The 17,360-nt window shown below is 35.9% G+C and overlaps 1 protein-coding gene across 1 annotated transcript in view; it reads right to left on the bottom strand.

The window, feature by feature from the left end:
- LOC132151916 (heparan sulfate 2-O-sulfotransferase 1-like) overlaps nucleotides 1-10,388 on the bottom strand; it is an 84,286-nt gene extending 73,898 nt beyond the window's left edge. Inside the window, exon 1 of the mRNA XM_059560462.1 lies at nucleotides 9,993-10,388. Coding sequence (XP_059416445.1) covers nucleotides 9,993-10,116 — 124 coding nt within the window. The 5' untranslated portion in view covers nucleotides 10,117-10,388. The remainder of the gene's footprint in view (nucleotides 1-9,992) is intronic.
- Between the last annotated feature and the right edge of the window lie 6,972 nt (nucleotides 10,389-17,360).

Raw genomic sequence — 17,360 nt, 5'->3', positions numbered from 1 at the left:
TGGGTAGTGATGGAGAAGTGGATGTTTGCAAGAACATACTCACACGTTAGAAAAGCCTCTGGCATGGGGCACCAGGTTGGCAAAGTGAGATGAGAATGGAAAATGATCTCAGATGAGTGCTATTCTTGGGTCAGTGCTGCTGCTATTAATATACAGCTATTCTCATTTAGTGACATTAAGGATAATTAATTTAAGCCCTGAAAGAGACTGAAAGATTTTTATTTATGGGAGCCACTGATAAGTGGACTACAGCTGTGAAAAGGTTTTAAAGATTGTATTAATGAAAATGTGTGCAGCAGGAAAACATACAGTGCAAGGATGAAAAAAAAAATATATATATATATATTTAGGTTGCAGATGAAACCCCCGGTTTTGTGGAGCAGTGGTCTGGTGTGCTATGATTCTACATTCTTGGAGGCCAGATTATTTGTCACTTTATTAATCTAAAAGCAAGACTTCAAGGGAAAGATTAATAGAGAAAAATAGAGGGAGGGACAAATCCACACAAGCATGCAAATACACAAACAGAAAACAAAAATAATTGAATAACACCATGAACACAAATGCAAAATAGGGCATGAAAAAAATATATATTTCTATACATTTAGCACTTTTTTGGAATTTTAGCACGTATTTGGAATCAAGTATTATTTGAATAACTCTAATGCTTCTGATATGGCAGTACCATAACATTTTGATACATATATATTCCTGAAAGATTAGCATATTCATATTTAAGGTATTTACATTTACATATTTACATTTTTCTATCAGTGCAATCAGTTGGAGCTTGGTAAAATAAATAACAGAACAAAGGAATAAAATAAAAAACAGAAGAAAAGCAGCTTATTTTCTCTTATGCAGTATAATATACACAATTTGTTTGAGTTACATATCATTTGGATCTCATTACATTTATCAAAGGCATTTTTCAATATGGATCCCATTTAACCACACAATGGCTACTTTACGGACTGGAGATTCATATCAGTACACATACCAGTACACATACCAGTCACAACCACACTGTACAACTTAAGCATGACTTACTACATAAAAAAAGGATGTATTTATTTCACTAATAACATTTTGTACTATAGGAGTAGCCCTTTAAAGTACCATGTAAATACTTTGGTAGACATGGTCCAACCTGTAGAAATTTATACCACAATACTGATAAAAAAGTTGACAGCAAGCAGAGAACTATACTCTACTCCACTACTCCACTCTACTACTTCCAGTGTAGACAGAACAGTTGAATATAATGAGAGCCATTCATTCTGAAGAGCCTAGTGAAGACACTTTGCATCCATAGGTTGTTTACAGTAGCCAGGTATCCATATGTTTTTGCAAATGCCAAAAAAAAAAGAAAAAAAATCTCACTGTTGGGCTTAAATTTGAAAAATCATGTACACAATGGAGAATAATACCCATTCAAATAAAAAAAGTTAATTTCCTTGCAATGGCCCAGACAAGATTTTCCTCAGTGCTGCAGTCTTTGTGATAAGACTAATGAGAAGTCTCTGCGGAACAACAACTATGTTCACAGTAAAATGAGAGGCAGCTGTCAATCGTCCATTCCCTTTTTCCCTCTCTGGCCCACAGCTTTGCCAAGGAGACCCACAGGTTGAGCTGGGAATTTACTATAGAACAAGAGGCATTCTGCTCCTCGGATAAAAGGGAGGAGAAGAGAAGGAAGAGTTGGAAAATCTATTCAGCTGTTCCCACACGGGTTTCCTGCTTGCAGATTTGGTCTATGAGTGGCTACAACCCATTTCTTTCAAAAGGGATTTCTATGTGTTGGGGGGTGGGGCGGGGGGTGAGTTATGGCAGCATCTTGGGAGACAGCACAGGGTTTAAATCAAGTCTGGAGTAGGCTTAATCTAGATTAGTAAATCATGGCTTTAAAACTGGCTTTCTGAAACACTGATTAAATACACATTACCAACTCTTGGACTAAAGACTCCTGAACTAAAACTAGATTTGTTTAAAACCCAGCTGTGCTAATCTGAATTAGCATGAGAGATGTTGCCTATAAAACATGGAATGAACCACGAAAAGCTTAAAATTTAATGGAACTGAGAAGCAACTTTAAGACAGTAATCGTACAAAAAAAAAAAAAAAATTCCTCTGAACAAGAGGACACTTTTCTTAAAGCAAACAAAATAAGCTGCACAAATCAGTTGTTGAATAAAATAAAAGGTAAGCCTGGAAATCTGTTTGCAATGAATTCTTGCTCAGCCAGAAATCATGATAATGGATGAGCTAATGATTTTCATCGTAGTAGAATGAAGCAGGGTGAGGCTGAAAGCAGTCGAAGCACAACGAGGCTGCTGAACACAAGGCACGAAAGCAGCAAAGCTTTTATTATGCCAGTCGACTGCGTCTGCTTCTTCGAGTTGTGGCTATGTGGGAAAAAAGCATAAAATACATTTGAAAGTTCTTGCTTATTTCTCTGGATTTAAATATCCTTCGAAACATTTGGGATAGTGTAAGTACACAGCAAAATATATAACACAGTTCAAGTGGTTTTAAAGTGCCTTAAAGTGCCTTTAAGGAGTTCCAATCAACAGGAAATGTTATAAATCTACCTACAATATATTATCTTAATGCAACATGGCCAAAAACTCTGTGAGGAATCTTGTGGTCAAAAAGCCTAGAAAGAAAGAACGAAAGAACATAACTAAAAGTTGTTTGGGAGGGTTTTGGAAGAAAAAATCCTCAGCTTTCATTCAAAAACAAATTCCAGCATATTCAGATGCCACACACAACTAGGAACTTCAAACAGTAATGGGTTCTATGGTCAGATGAACCTACCTAATGAGCTCTTTTTGCAGGAAACATGTCAAATGAACTATACTGCTGTATCTTTAATGTGGTTGACCTACTTTTCTGCTGGAGGTCTGGGACATCATCATGGAATTATGGATTCTAGCAAATACCAACAGATTAAAAATCTAAACCTTACTGCCTCTGCTAGAAATCTTATAATGGGCCTTGTTGTGATCTTCCATGTAAAAAAGACCATCAAAATCAATACAAAAATGTGTCACTGAGCACAGAATGAAGCTTCTGCCATGATCATCCCAGTCCTCTGATCTGAACCCTATAGAAAACTGAAGATGAGGAAAAAACAGTCCTGGGAAGGATCTGGAGATTCTGTACAGAAAATGGTCTCTGATGTCTTGTCAGCTGTTCTCCAAACACAAAAAGTATTGAATAAAAGGATGCCTTTATTCATAGCCAGTGTGTATTAGATAAAAACACTTCTTTCCTAATGAGATTTCCCTTCCCTACCATTTTACTTCAATCAAAATGTATGTTTTTGGTTTTGTGTGTGTGTGTTTTAACAAAAAAAAAAAAAACATATTTCCACACGTTTCTTTGAGCAAATCTACCAAGGGTGCCAATATTTTTGTGTTGGGGGTAGTAATGCATTACAAGTAACATGAGTTACGTAATAAGATTACTTTTTTTATAATAACTAGTCAAGTAACCCATTACTTTTTAATTTACAATAAAATATCTGAGTTACTTTTTCAAAAAATTGGTTACTTTGTTTTCCCATTTATTGACTGACACGTCTCCTGTCCCCACATTGGGAGAAATCAGAAGTACAGAAGCATTGTGTGCACTGTGTGAACATGATGTGGTTTTAGACCAAATGTGAATGTGCATTAATTAATCCCACTCGCTAAAATGTTCTGAGTTTTAAATCAAACAATTGATTTACTATTCATCAAAATGATTTAAACAAGAGAAAAGCAAACTCAGAACATGACGCAAACCTACAATAATTAAATATGTTGAACCTTCTTCTCCTGTGTTCTACAGTTCCATCTCTTTATCAAGGAGTGGGAATAATACTGTGAAAAGTCATCATGCTGTGTATGGTGTACAATTGTTTTGTATACTTTTCTACTTCCCATATTTAAGTTCGTATGACGTATACATGTTTATTGTAATATTGTAATTTATGTGCAGTATATAGTTAATACTGCACATGTGCATCTTGTTATATAAACTGCCATGCTGTGGAGATTTTCACCAAAGAACACTTGTGTCCATGGTATTGTGACAAAGTGATTTGATTTGGAATATATTTGAATTTGAAGACTAGGATAAGACAGGAGAAGACAGGATAAGATTTCAGTATTAAGAATCTTAAGACCCAAACACATCAATAATGATAATTATGAAGAGGAAAATTATGATAATTAACTAGTGTCCACACCAACAGAAAATAACTTTCTGCTCATTATAAGTGCGATCTGCCAGTTTTAACGCTCATGCTCTTTAAAGTCGGTTGTATTCTGATTGGATGCCAACATTTATTTTTCTTTTTTTTATCATTCCTTAGCTGGAAAAAAAAGTTATTCAATTGGCATTGTTCCGCTGTGTTATTTTAATAGCTAGGGTGTAGACTCTGCTATTCTCTTAAATTTAGAAAATGAGCATTATCTTTAAACAGGCTTTTTAATGATCCTCTTCCTTTGCAATTACACAGCTAAATAGCAACATTATTATGGGGATGTTCATAATTCAAATAAGTGAAAAAATCCACTCTTTCAGCACTTCTCATTTTTTGTGTTTGAGTGAAGTGGGTCATTTGCCAATATGGTGACTGTAAAAACAAACTGTATGCCAAATGAGGAATGCATTTAGAAACTAATGTGACAACCTTCTCACTGGCAGGAACTCGGATTCATTATAAGTGATATCAGGTTCAGGGAGGCACTTACAGAAACACAACTGCTTGTGTGCAGGTGAACAAAGTGCAGGTAACTTCTTAACCAATTTAGCAGTTCCCATGGCAACGGAGTGCCAGCGGGTTGCAGGATAATCTCTTGGAAATGGAGTTGACCCGTGTATGTATTATATTTTGTGGAAGATGCCTGTAAGCAATATGTAAAAAGCTCCATATAACAGATTTTCTGTGCTAGGACACGCAAACATTACATCAAGATTGTTGTATAGAGATTCTGCCATGGTGGGTAACTGGACATTATGAAAAGAGAAATGGAACTTTCAAGTACCTAATGGACCTTTTACAATGCAAAAAAACTATCAAAAGAATAGCCAACAATCTATTTACACCAAGAGCAAAATGAACACGTGATGGGCTGTGGGAAAATTAAATTCATGCCCATACAATAGAGGGAGCAACATGCAATACACCTTTTATCTGCTCTGCTATTGCAAATGTTAGTAAAACAGAATGAAGGAGAACTGCAACTATTTATTATTAAATAAAAAAATAAGTAATTGTTTGCTTAAATTAAATTACTTTATTAAAGGGGGTGGTGTTAGCGCAGTGGATAAGACGCATGCCTGTGGTGTGGGAGACCCGGGTTCGAATCCACTGTGAACTGCCAGTGTGTCCCTGAGCAAGACACTTAACCCCTAGTTGCTCCAGAGGCGTGCGACCTCTGACATATATAGCAATTGTAAGTCGCTTTTAAGCGTCAGCTAAATGAATAAATGTAAATGTAAATAAAAAATTATATATATATATATATATACTTTATAAAAAATAATATATAAAGTATATATACACACACACACACAATGCAATATATGCACTTTACAACGTGCAATTCAAACTAAATTTTACACTTTTATTTTCTTAACAACTGAAAAATAACTTGAAACATTAGAATTCAAACCTTCTGACATAAAAGGAATAGTAAATATAATAATAATAAAGAAATCTACTGCAAAGAGAAATCCACTGACATCGTTCTGCATGTAGTCAGACAACACAGGGACATGAATACTAGGAAAACAGCTGAGAGGTGCTGTTCTGATGACAAACAGAATAAATCACTCCATTTAAAAGTCATCAGAACAAGGTTTCCAATTTAGAGAGCTCTGCTATCAGCCACTCACCCCTGGGCACCTAGACAGCAAGTTTGTCCACCTCAGTCCTGAAAGAAATTCCAGTGGTTGAAATGGAAATTAATCATCTGCTAACAATCTTTATGTCTGTTAAAAGTTAAATACCATCACTGTAGAAAGAAACCTTTTAATAAAATGTTTTTCTATCAGCAATACAGCACTGTGTAATTAAAGTGGCTTGCTAAAAATAACAAAATAATTTATTCTTAGAAGGTCAAGCAAGCATATTTTGCACTACCAGCATCATTAACCAGATCTCACTGCAATTCGTACATATTTGACAAGGTGGCTAATTTGTACGATTTTGTATGACCTGAAAAATCATGTGTATTTTACGAGGTGGCAAATTCGTAGGCATTCGTACGAAGCACCACACCAAACCCCACTGCTAAACATAACCGTCACAGAAATCGAAATCGAGTGAGGTCGTACAAATTAGCCACCTGGTAAAATATGTATGAATCACCAACATAATTGCAAAAATAATGGAAAAATAACTGATTCTGAAATTACACGCTTCATAACTGTGCATTTATTAATGCAAACCAGCTCATAAGAATCATATATATGGTCACACTGTCTGGTAAGTTGTTTTTGAATGCAACCAGTAAAGACAATACATTATTTTGCACTGCCAATTCAACAATATTGGAATATGCGAAAATACTTAAAATTACACTTGAACTTAACCATTTTAACATTTTCAAATGTAATTTCTTCATGTAACCACAAAGTCTTCAGTGTCAAATGATAATTTTTAATATGCTGATTTGGTGCTCAAGAAGCATTTCTTACTATCAATGCTGAAAACGGTTGTGCTGCGTAATATTTTTGTCAAAACATGCACATTTTATAGAAAGCTGAAAACAACATTTTATTTTATACTCATCTTTTGCAACATTACAAATGTCTGTACTATCATCATTATTCAACATCATCAAAACTATACATTTATTTCAATATTATCTATATTATAAAACATGCCTGATATGTCATGACTCCAAATGCATTTCTAACAATCTGGTGAACTACTTGCACAGCATGTCAAAGGAATTATGCTCCATATCATTGGCATCAAATTGATTTCAAATAGTCAGTCTTTCAGCTCTTTCATCTCTTTGCAAAGAGGACAACATTAGGAGAATTTTACGACATGCAACTTGGGCTTTTTTAAAGCGGAGCTATTCTTGTCACATTGCGTGCAGGCTTCTGCTTCTTTCTCTTTGGCTGGTAGTGGAATGAGAATAAACTGATGTTGTATCATCTATGGCATAAAAAAAGCAATAAGAGATTGTTGGCAGTGGCTGAACACCAGATTTATAGCTTGACAGTGATGCTTGTAACTTAGTGGAGTGGAAGGCAAAGCTAATGGTTTTCCATTTTCTAATGAACCATGTCACGTGAGACAACCTAATAAGCATAGTGCAGAGTCTATAAATTCAAAGCCTGCACAGGGCAAATCAGATTGCACTCCTCTGTGAGCCCTGGCATCCTAAGCCTCAACAAACGTCCATCACAGGGGAACGGCAGCAATGCTTTCAATTTAATTAACTCTCCACTTCATGGAATTATGATCAATATATCCTCATCCATAATGCAAAAACTGGGCTCAATGCTAAATATGACAGCACTGTTTGCACTGGTAACAGAGAGTGCAATGTTTATTCATTTATTTTAAAGGTGCCACTATATGTAAACGCTGACTGTCATGCTATTTGCTTTGATGGGATTCCATTAGGCCTTTACATTTGTATTATTTATTTTCAGTGCAAATTATCAGGATACTATTCCATTACGAAAGCAAGCATGCAGATGTTCCTTTTTATATATTTGTGGAAAAACATACAGCCTAAACCAGGAGCACATAAATGTAATATTAATTTATTAAAATATTCACAGTATCTGTCATGAACAATAACATTAAATGTATCAACAGCAGAAGCCAATCAGGCTTAGGAACTGCACACATTTGTAGGTTCCAGCAGCTGCATTTTTTCCTACTTAAAGAAAAGTCCAAATTAAGTTTCCCGCTCTAAATGGTCAATAATTTCCACAGAGCTGAAATTCGACTTCTACCCATTTTTACCCATTTATTTTGTCAGACTAAATAAATGGACTCATTTCAGCTGTACTGCTTCATGAAAACTTGGCTTCACCTGGGCTGGAGACAATTGTTATGGGTCACAGGAGGATGTGTGTAAAAGCACTCGGAACATCAGCAGGTAGTGGCTTACAAATGAATTTTTTTTGCTAAATTGAGGACACAAACTGAACGTTTTGAATATTAAAATGTTAAGACAAAGACAATGTATGCAATAAATAGTGGTATGATCCACACATTATACACTACTATGTATTTTAAGCTACAAAGCATGCTTTCACTTGCCTTTCGCTGTATTTTCTAATAGCCAACCATCACACCAAAAGAATGGCAAATGTGGGTCATCTCAGGTGCCAACCAAACACACATTTGCTTCGCAAAGTTAATGCATAAGGTTGATGGAACTTTGATTGCATGGTCATGATGCAAAACATGTAGACTCCATATTGAGCTGTCAGAAACTCAGTCTGTAATAAGGAACAACTAGAAGCAATCCTTAGGAATTCAGCATACAGTAGATTTCACTTCAGTTGAAGTCTATTATTTGTCTAATAATCTCTTACCTGTTTTACACACTGAGCACTCTAATAAGTATACATGTTTAAGCTGATTACAAACAAAAGCAGATTGGTGAGTAAAATCGGATCAGTGTAAGAGTTTGATCAAATGTACTAAATACCCTTCTTAGAGTTGAGTTACTGCATCTCTTTATTCAATAATCTGTCAATAAAAGAATATTGGTACAGTTCGATTTCTATAGTTTGTTGTTACTGTATATACAGGGACGGTTCACCCAAAAATAAAACTAGTTTACTTGCCCTCATGTTGTTTTGAAGAATATCTTTTCAGAGCAATGACAATGAATTTTGCATAAAGATGTCAAGCCTCAACAAGAATGCATTAATATGTATAAAAGATGTCCTCAAAACTCATGTGCTGTGGGCTATTCCTCTTCTTTTGCAATCATATGATAACAAACAAAATCATGATTCACTGAAAATCTGAAGCATTCAAGAGAATTAGTGATGTACAGTTCGTGAGCAACAGTCAGTGAGACTGAGAATATTTTGAAAAACATAAAATGCATTGTCTTTGTATGTAATCAACACCTTTAAACCAAAATCCATTGTTTTGATTGTCATTCATTGCTTCATGGGAGTGTAGTTCTTCCCTCATTAAAGACGTTCAGTAAAGTCTTATACTTTTGTCTTTTTGTCTAATTTTCAAACAAGTTTTTGCTTCAAATCGATGTTTGTAATATGATTTACCATGTAGCTACTCGGTTTAGTTGAAGGTATATAACTCTTTAACAAAGACTTAAAAAAAATCCCTATGAGAAAAAAAGAATGAGAAAAATACTTTCAAAACCAAGGACAGATGGTGTGCACTCTTGCACTCTATTATGGTTTAATGGATGTGAATACAAGTAAAAAAAAGAAAAAAAAGAAAAAAAAAAAAAGAATTCAGTCAATACCACACAAACTTATCAAATGACTTCAGAAGACATGAAGAATAGCATATGACCAGTCTGGGCTACTTAAATTATACTTAATTAGTAATTCTGCATCCATTTGAGGTTTGACATCTTCTCTTACTATTCATTGCCATTGCACAGCAACAGCATTCTTCAAAATCTCTCCTTTGTTGTGTTTCGCTGAAGAAGTATACGAGTCAAACAAGTCTGGGATGAGACGAGGGGGACAACAGAATGAAATAATCATGTGTGGGTTAACTATTACTCCAAATAAGTTGATCCTGCAATGCAAATTCGGTCGTCTTATAGCACTCTCATTCCTAATATCTTGTGTTGTGAAGACAACAGCAGAAGACTGTCCAAAGCCTAATGAGCTGCCCATCTCAACAGCATTTCTGTACATGCACCTAGACGCGCTCCAATAGATTCTATTAAGTATCGAACGTGCATGATGTCCAAAAAGGTTTTCTAAAGCAGACAGGCAGCTCTCCGATGTTCGAGACACAACCGCAGTCTTACCCAGCTTTGCCCGAGACTCTTCCAGCTTCTGAATCTGGTTCTCAAGAAACAGCATCGCCACTCCAAACGCCATAACGGCCAGCAGCTGGAACTTGGGTGGCATCATGATCCTCAGGAGCCCCATCAAAAGTATCGGATGATTATCTACATGTCATGCCGTAAAATGGGAATGAGAAATTTGGATCAATCCGTTACTGGAGCAGTAAATGTCGACTCCGGACAGATGATCTCGATTACGCGCAGAGAAAACAGTAAAGTTAAGGATGTAGTAACCGAATACATCAGTGCGAGCAAGGGCATTTCAGACGCTCATCTGTTTGCAGATGGTGGTATTCTGTTAAAACTCGAGACGCTCGGTCTTAGTTGCTGCACATCATCAGTACAGCTCCTCCGATCGTCCACTGCTCTGCTCAGCTCTGCTCTGCGCTACTCATCACAGTCAGGGATATGATTCCTCCGCGGACTGAAATGAGGCAAGGGGAACAGGACGGTGCTTAAAGCGCCATCTGTTGGGTTGGAGATTGACATACTGTTTGGCTCAGTGAAAGATTGGCTGAGGAATATTAAAGGTACAATTTGTAATATTTGCAGTAAAATATCTAAAAACCTCTAGGTTAGTGTTATATATTTTGTCCAGCTGATTACTAACAATATCTCTAATGTTTTCAACTACTTGTAAATCATGAGAAAATTCCCATTCTAAACAGTGACCACGGGGTAGTGCAGTCGCCTGTCAATGACATTAGTTACCCTTTGTTACCGCCTACTGACATAGAAACCACATGACGACAACAGTGTCGTGGACAAATGCGGAAGTAGCTTCACGACAAACTTCAACTAGAAAGAGATGACGATCTCGCTTGTGTTTTACTCGCCAGGTGAGTTGTTTTGATTCGTATCTTTCCAGAAAACATATGCTATTATAACGATCAACAAGATTAGTATTATGGGGCATATACGCCAAACGCGGGGCATCGCATCTCTAGACCCGCGCGAGGACGCATCTGATCCATAGTCTGATCGCGTCTTTGCATTGACTTTGAATGTAATCTACTCGCGCAAATCGTTGAACTTGCGTTAAATCCATGATTTATCTTTCCGTCTGATTGATGGCCGTCAGCGGTTGGGTAGAAGACAACAAATCCCATCATTCCATGCTCCTTAGCGTCATCAAACCACGCGATTGTTATTGTTTTGATAGTGCGCCCTCTCGGGGCAGGTCCTACAACCTGTACCTTTAATAAGCATACATAACTGGATCTCATTGGGTTTATCATAACTACACCTAACCTAATTAATATTCATAGGCTAATAGGGCTAAGTCGTTATCTTTGTTATTTCAAGCTTTTGAGGCACATCAGTGATAATTTCTGATTATCATTTCTGTAAAGCTCATTGAAGGTTTATATTTTTACATAAATATTTTCACAAATTATATAACATGAAAAAATTATACTATATATATATATAATCACACACACAATGCATAGTTAGGGGTTTATGCTTGACATCTTAAATTGCATGGCTTGTGTCTCATTACCTTTCTAAGTGATCCTTTTGTAAGTGATTTCTAAGTATTTCAAAGTACTTTAAGTGAGCAATTTTTGCCGGGACAGGTAAAAATTTATTTACAATAAATGTTATTTGGTGGTGCTGTCTTGAACCTATTGGCCAGTTCTATAAAATAAAAAAATCAAGGTCACACATTATTTTAAGATCCAATTCTCGTTATTAACAAACCATTAACTACAACTTTTGCCTCAATAAACTCCTAATTTGCTTCTTATTAATAGTTAGTAATGTATATTAAATTTAGGTATCTGGATAGGATTAGGGATGTAGAATGTGTGCAAATATTCTCACAAATATTCAATATCTTGCAGAATATGTGCTTTATAAGTACGAATAAACAGCCAAAATGTAAATAATAGGCATGCTAATAAGCAACTAGTTTACACTGAGAATTGGTCCCATAGTGTTATCAAAATGGTTCAATAAATCAGTCAATCAGTCCAAACCATGCAAAGTATGCATGCACACTTATAAAAGCAACACAGTAAATATAGATTAACATTTTGTAGTTTATTCAAATATTGCTTGTTAATGCATACAAATTTTACAAAGACACACTCAAATTGCATGCCCTGTAAGCAGCCTATAGAACATCTGAAACAAAAATAGGTCTCAAAAATGATTACTTTCTGCAGTTAAATTCAGACTGAAAATCAAAGTGAGAGCATATACATGTATTTTGTTTCTGCTGTGACAAGTGTTGCCAACACATAGCACATAGAGGCATGGGGGAATCCAACTGTGCATGAAATTGCCCCAGATCAAATCATCTGGATTTGGCTTAAAATAACTTATCTTACCATTTGTCACACAGCAGGTGCAGAGCCATATCATCAACTGTATGATTCTCATACAGAGCCAAATGTTTCTAAAAGCTATTATTATTAAAAGTAACTTAGAGTTAAACAGAGTTCAGTGAATCTATCAAGTTTACTGGACCATCCTTTCATAATCTGAAGGCACATTCAGTGCATCATTCAAGTGCTTGGCATCCTTTGTGTCTTAGATCAATGTCTCAGACAGGCCGACCAGACACAAAGAAGATGTTTGTTACAGCTTCTCTATTGCCAGACTTTCCAATGATGCAAACAGATTAATATTTTAATATTATTTAAAATTTTAATATAGATTAATTTTTTTTTTCTTTTAGGGGTAAATGATCATTCTCTGTTGAAATAAATTTTTGAGCACATTTTTGAGCATTACTCATTTACTGTGTGAAACTATGAAAAGCATGCAGCTCTTTGAATCCCTTTTTAATCCACCACACATCGCTGTTTCCCAAAAAATCAATACCGCTTTCCTTAGTGCTCAGAGCTGATAAGAACAGCTTCTGAATTACTTAAAATAAATCTAAATACATTTTGCCATTTTATATTTATTTTCATTTCGACACAATGGAAGACAAAAATAAAATGTATTCTCAATAATAGTAATAATAATAAAAACTCATGGCTTAATTTGAGCTATTTCTGGCTTTTATTACTTTTATTTCTGGCTTTTTTATTACATTTTATTTTTATTTTTAATTAAAATCTGATTAGTGGTTTAGCTTTTTCAATCTTTTAATAACCTTTTTTTTTCCTGCTTACAGTTTAACTGAAAAAAGTCAGTGATTTATTTGAATATCTTTATATCTAATTAATGTCTTCGAAAGTTTGATGTATTCTTATAAAACGCTTGTGTGTGTGTGTGTTTTGGACATCTTAGTGTTATCTTAGTACAATATATATTTTTATTTTTATAAGAATAATATAAACTCATTATATAAACTAATATAAACTGTTTATTATGCAGACATTTCAGGCTGGTATAGGAAATTGCACATGTTCACTGCTGGGACACTTTTAGGTAAGTTGCCTTCTTAAATTTCAAATCTCCTAATTTTTTATACAAATAGTTACTGTACTAGATCTCTATCGTACGTTTGGTTAAAAGTTACAAAAGTGTTCTCAGAATCTGAAAAATTAGCTTTTTTTCTTTTTATGCCCCCTGGTTTGCAAACTGTAGTTAAAGTAGCAATATACTGTACTGCCATCCCTGAGGACTTTTAAATCTCTTTTGCTTATTAATTGCCTTTTTAAAAAATTGCACACTGAGGTGTTTTAGACAAGTCTATTCTGTACAGCCAAAAGTATCTTCAGTAGTCTTTCCCTACAGTATACAGTCAAAGTATCAGCCATTACAATACAAAGTCAATACATTTTCAAGAGATTATCTGTGATTCACGGCTTGCTGTCATGTTGTAATTTTAAGCTGCAATGCAACTGACTTTCACTATTATCTGCTATTGTTTTATATTTTCTTCTTATGTGAGTTCAATTATATTGTCCCTCATTCACTTTAACATAATAGTGAATATGGCAAAATAGTGGCAAATAACATGTCTGCAGTAAAATTAGCAGTTAAAAGGCATTACTCATAGAGAAGGAGTAAAACTATGTGGCATAAAGTAACCTTAAAAGGATTACAATACTAATCAGCAGTAAGGCATCTTCTAAGGCAGTGAAAATACTTGTGTTAGCAGCTAATTAACAATGCATTAATCATGCCCAGGCATCCATTATTAACCTCTTGTATTATTACTCAAAACCAGTAATTAATAATACATGCTTTGGTCTAAATCCTGATTTATTAATAGCAGTGTGTGTGTGTGTGTGTGTGTGTGTGTGTGTGAGAGAGAGAGAGAGAGAGAGAGAGAGAGTGAAAGATAGAGAGAGAGAGAGTGAGAGAAAAAGATAGAGAGAGAGAGAGATTTCATACACCTTTATTATACATAGACATAAAAAAACATTACAAAACAACTTAAATCAAAACAAATCAAAACATATACCCCAAGCTCAAATTAACAACCTATCAAAAGTTAATTCTCCATCAATTACAACACAAATAATGTTATTAAAACACCACTGTAGTAAGACTCCAAATCATTCATTAGTTGATAATACTTAAATTCAACACTCACTCTAGCTCTTAAAAAAGCTTTAAAAAGAGTTACAGCATCTTGATTTGGTCTGTTTTCAATTCTGTTTCTCCTTGTGACATATATTGCAAATTTTGCTTGTCCAACAATAAAGTTGATCAGCTGCCACTTTATTCTCTGCTTTTGACAATATCTCAATCCTAAAATAAAGGCATTAGGAGAGAAGTTTTCCTGAAATCTTAAAAAAAAGCCCTTTAACAAGGCAAAGATCGGTCCCAATCGAAAACATTCTGTAAAGCAATGAAAAACAGTCTCTCTTATCCCACAAAACACACATTTATCAACAACATCTGAGTTAATAACAGAGACAAAGGCATTCACCGCTATAGCCCCATGTAAGATCCGCCACTTCAAGTCACCAGACTGCTTATTCAATGGTGGTTTGTATAGCACCCTCCAGACCGGCGTGTCTTCCTCTCGTAAACCAAATTTTTCTCGCCAAATAGTATCTTTTTTCTGGTTTAATGCCCCTTTATTCAAAATTTTAACAAAACACCTATACAGCTCTTTTCCTTCAGCTAAACTCAGATCCAGATCTTTTAGACCTTCTACATCTAGCAGTATGCTAGACATACCTCCCATATCAGGAGAAATGGTAACTTTGGGAAAAGGATCTTTTATATCTGGAATTAAACTTCCATCAGCAAAGTTTTGTAGCATAATTAATTCTTCCTCTGTTAATCTTTTTTTCCAGAGTTTTAGAATAAATTCAGTTTGGCGTGAGGACCTCTGACCCAACATGGCGGCCAGTGCAAGAGCATTGCTTAAGTGAGGCCCAGCCACATCAATTAAGTTCCTTAACTTTACCATACCAGAGCCACAAAGTCTTAATGAAAGACCTGGCAAACACTCATTTGACAAGTCAAAACGAGATCCTTTAACCAAAGGCTCCTCAAGTAACCAAAACAACGACTCTGTTTTACAAACCCTGATAAGACTGAAAAGTCCCCACATTTTAGATAATCCATGATAAAATGAAGGAAGTCCTTTGAAATTCAGTTGTTTGTGATCCGTAAAAAACAGAGTACTGTCAAGTCCAAGTCCATCAATCCTCTGTAATATGTTCTGAGCCACTTTCCTCCAGACTAGATCTTCAGGCCCAGTTAGCAGTCTCTGGATAAACTGCAGGCGAAAAGTTGCAAGTCTACTGAACAGATGCACCAGACCTTGACCTCCTTCTTCCATAGGCAAGAAAAGTATGCTTTGAGGGACCCAGTGAAGCCGATCCCAAAAAAAAGTCTACCAGCATTGCTTGTAATCTTGAAAGCAGACCGGAAGGAGGGTCTACACATACCAGCCTGTGCCACAATGTTGAAGCAGCCAAGTTGTTAATTATTAAAACACGTCCTCTAAAAGAAAGTTGTGGATGAATCCACTTCCATTTTTTTAACCTACCCTCTATTTTTTCAACCACCCCAAACCAGTTCTTTTCTTGTGTGACAGCATCTCCAACAAACACACCTAGATATTTAAGACCTCCTTTTTTCCAAGTTAACCCACCAGGTAATAAAGGTGGCCCCTTCTCCCATTTTCCAACAATTAAGGCATCACTCTTACTCCAATTTATTTTAGCAGCAGATACACTTCCAAACTCTTGAATTATTTTTACCAGAGTATTTATGTCATTCTGCCCATTGACCATTATCATTACGTCATCAGCATAAGCTGATATCTGGTGTTGCAGATTAACATTAGGTAACAGTAAACCTTCTATATTAGACCGTAATTTGTTTAATAATGGTTCAATTGCTAAGGAGTACAGCATTCCAGAGAGTGCACAACCTTGTCTGATGCCCCTGTTAACACTAAAAGGGGCGGACAAACCACCATTGATTTTTAGCATACTTTCAATGTCTATATATAACACTTTGATTACTCCAATAAAACCTGGTCCAAAACCAAAAACATCAAGGGTGTTCCAAAGATATTGGTGCTCAACCCTATCGAAAGCTTTTTCTTGATCAATGGAGATGAGTCCTAAATTAATGCCCAGAAGGCCAGCAACCTCCATTACATCTCGAACAAGAAATATGCTATCAGAAATAGACCTACCAGGCACACAATACGTCTGGTCCGGATGTATAATGTCCCCCATCACTTCTCTTAATCTATTTGCCAGAGTTTTAGAAAAAATTTTCAGATCGGAGCACAACAAGCTCACTGGTCTCCAGTTCTTAATTTCCTGAAGGTCACCCTTCTTGGGTAGGAGAGTGATCACAGCTCTCCTACAGCTTACTGGTAAAAGACCTTCAGCTATGCTCTCATTGAGAACATCCAAAAAATCCTCACCCAACACCTCCCAAAAGGCTTTATAAAACTCAATTGGGAGCCCATCAATTCCTGGAGCTTTTCCACTCTCCATAATCTGCAGTGCTTTCCATAGCTCTCGTGCACACAAGGGCTTCTCTAGTGCCTCCTTTGACTTTTTTGGAAGCTTCGGTAAACCTTGATAAAAACTGGAAGACATTTCCTCATCATCTTTATATTCACTCCCATACAGATCCTTATAGAACCTTACAGCCCTTTGTCTTATTTCAGACAGCACTGTAAGCTCTTGTCCGCTCTCTGATCGCAAGGAGTGAATGTATCTACTCTGGCCGTTCTTTCTTTCCAAATTAAAAAAGAATTTGGATGGGGCATCCATTTGTGTTAAATTTTGGTAGCGTGACCTAACCAATGCGCCTTTTGCTTTCACTCCTAGCAGGTTGGCAAGAACCATCCTTTTGGACTTGAGAACATCAACACTACTTTGTTCTCCAGTGGACCCCAATATTGTTTGCACCTCTACAATTTCCTCTTCAAGTTCTTTCATT

This window comes from Carassius carassius, chromosome 10 (assembly GCF_963082965.1).
Source record: "Carassius carassius chromosome 10, fCarCar2.1, whole genome shotgun sequence".
In the NCBI taxonomy this organism is placed as follows: domain Eukaryota; kingdom Metazoa; phylum Chordata; class Actinopteri; order Cypriniformes; family Cyprinidae; genus Carassius; species Carassius carassius.
Note: the sequence above shows the minus strand (reverse complement) of the source record. Positions and strands in the feature narration are given on the sequence as shown.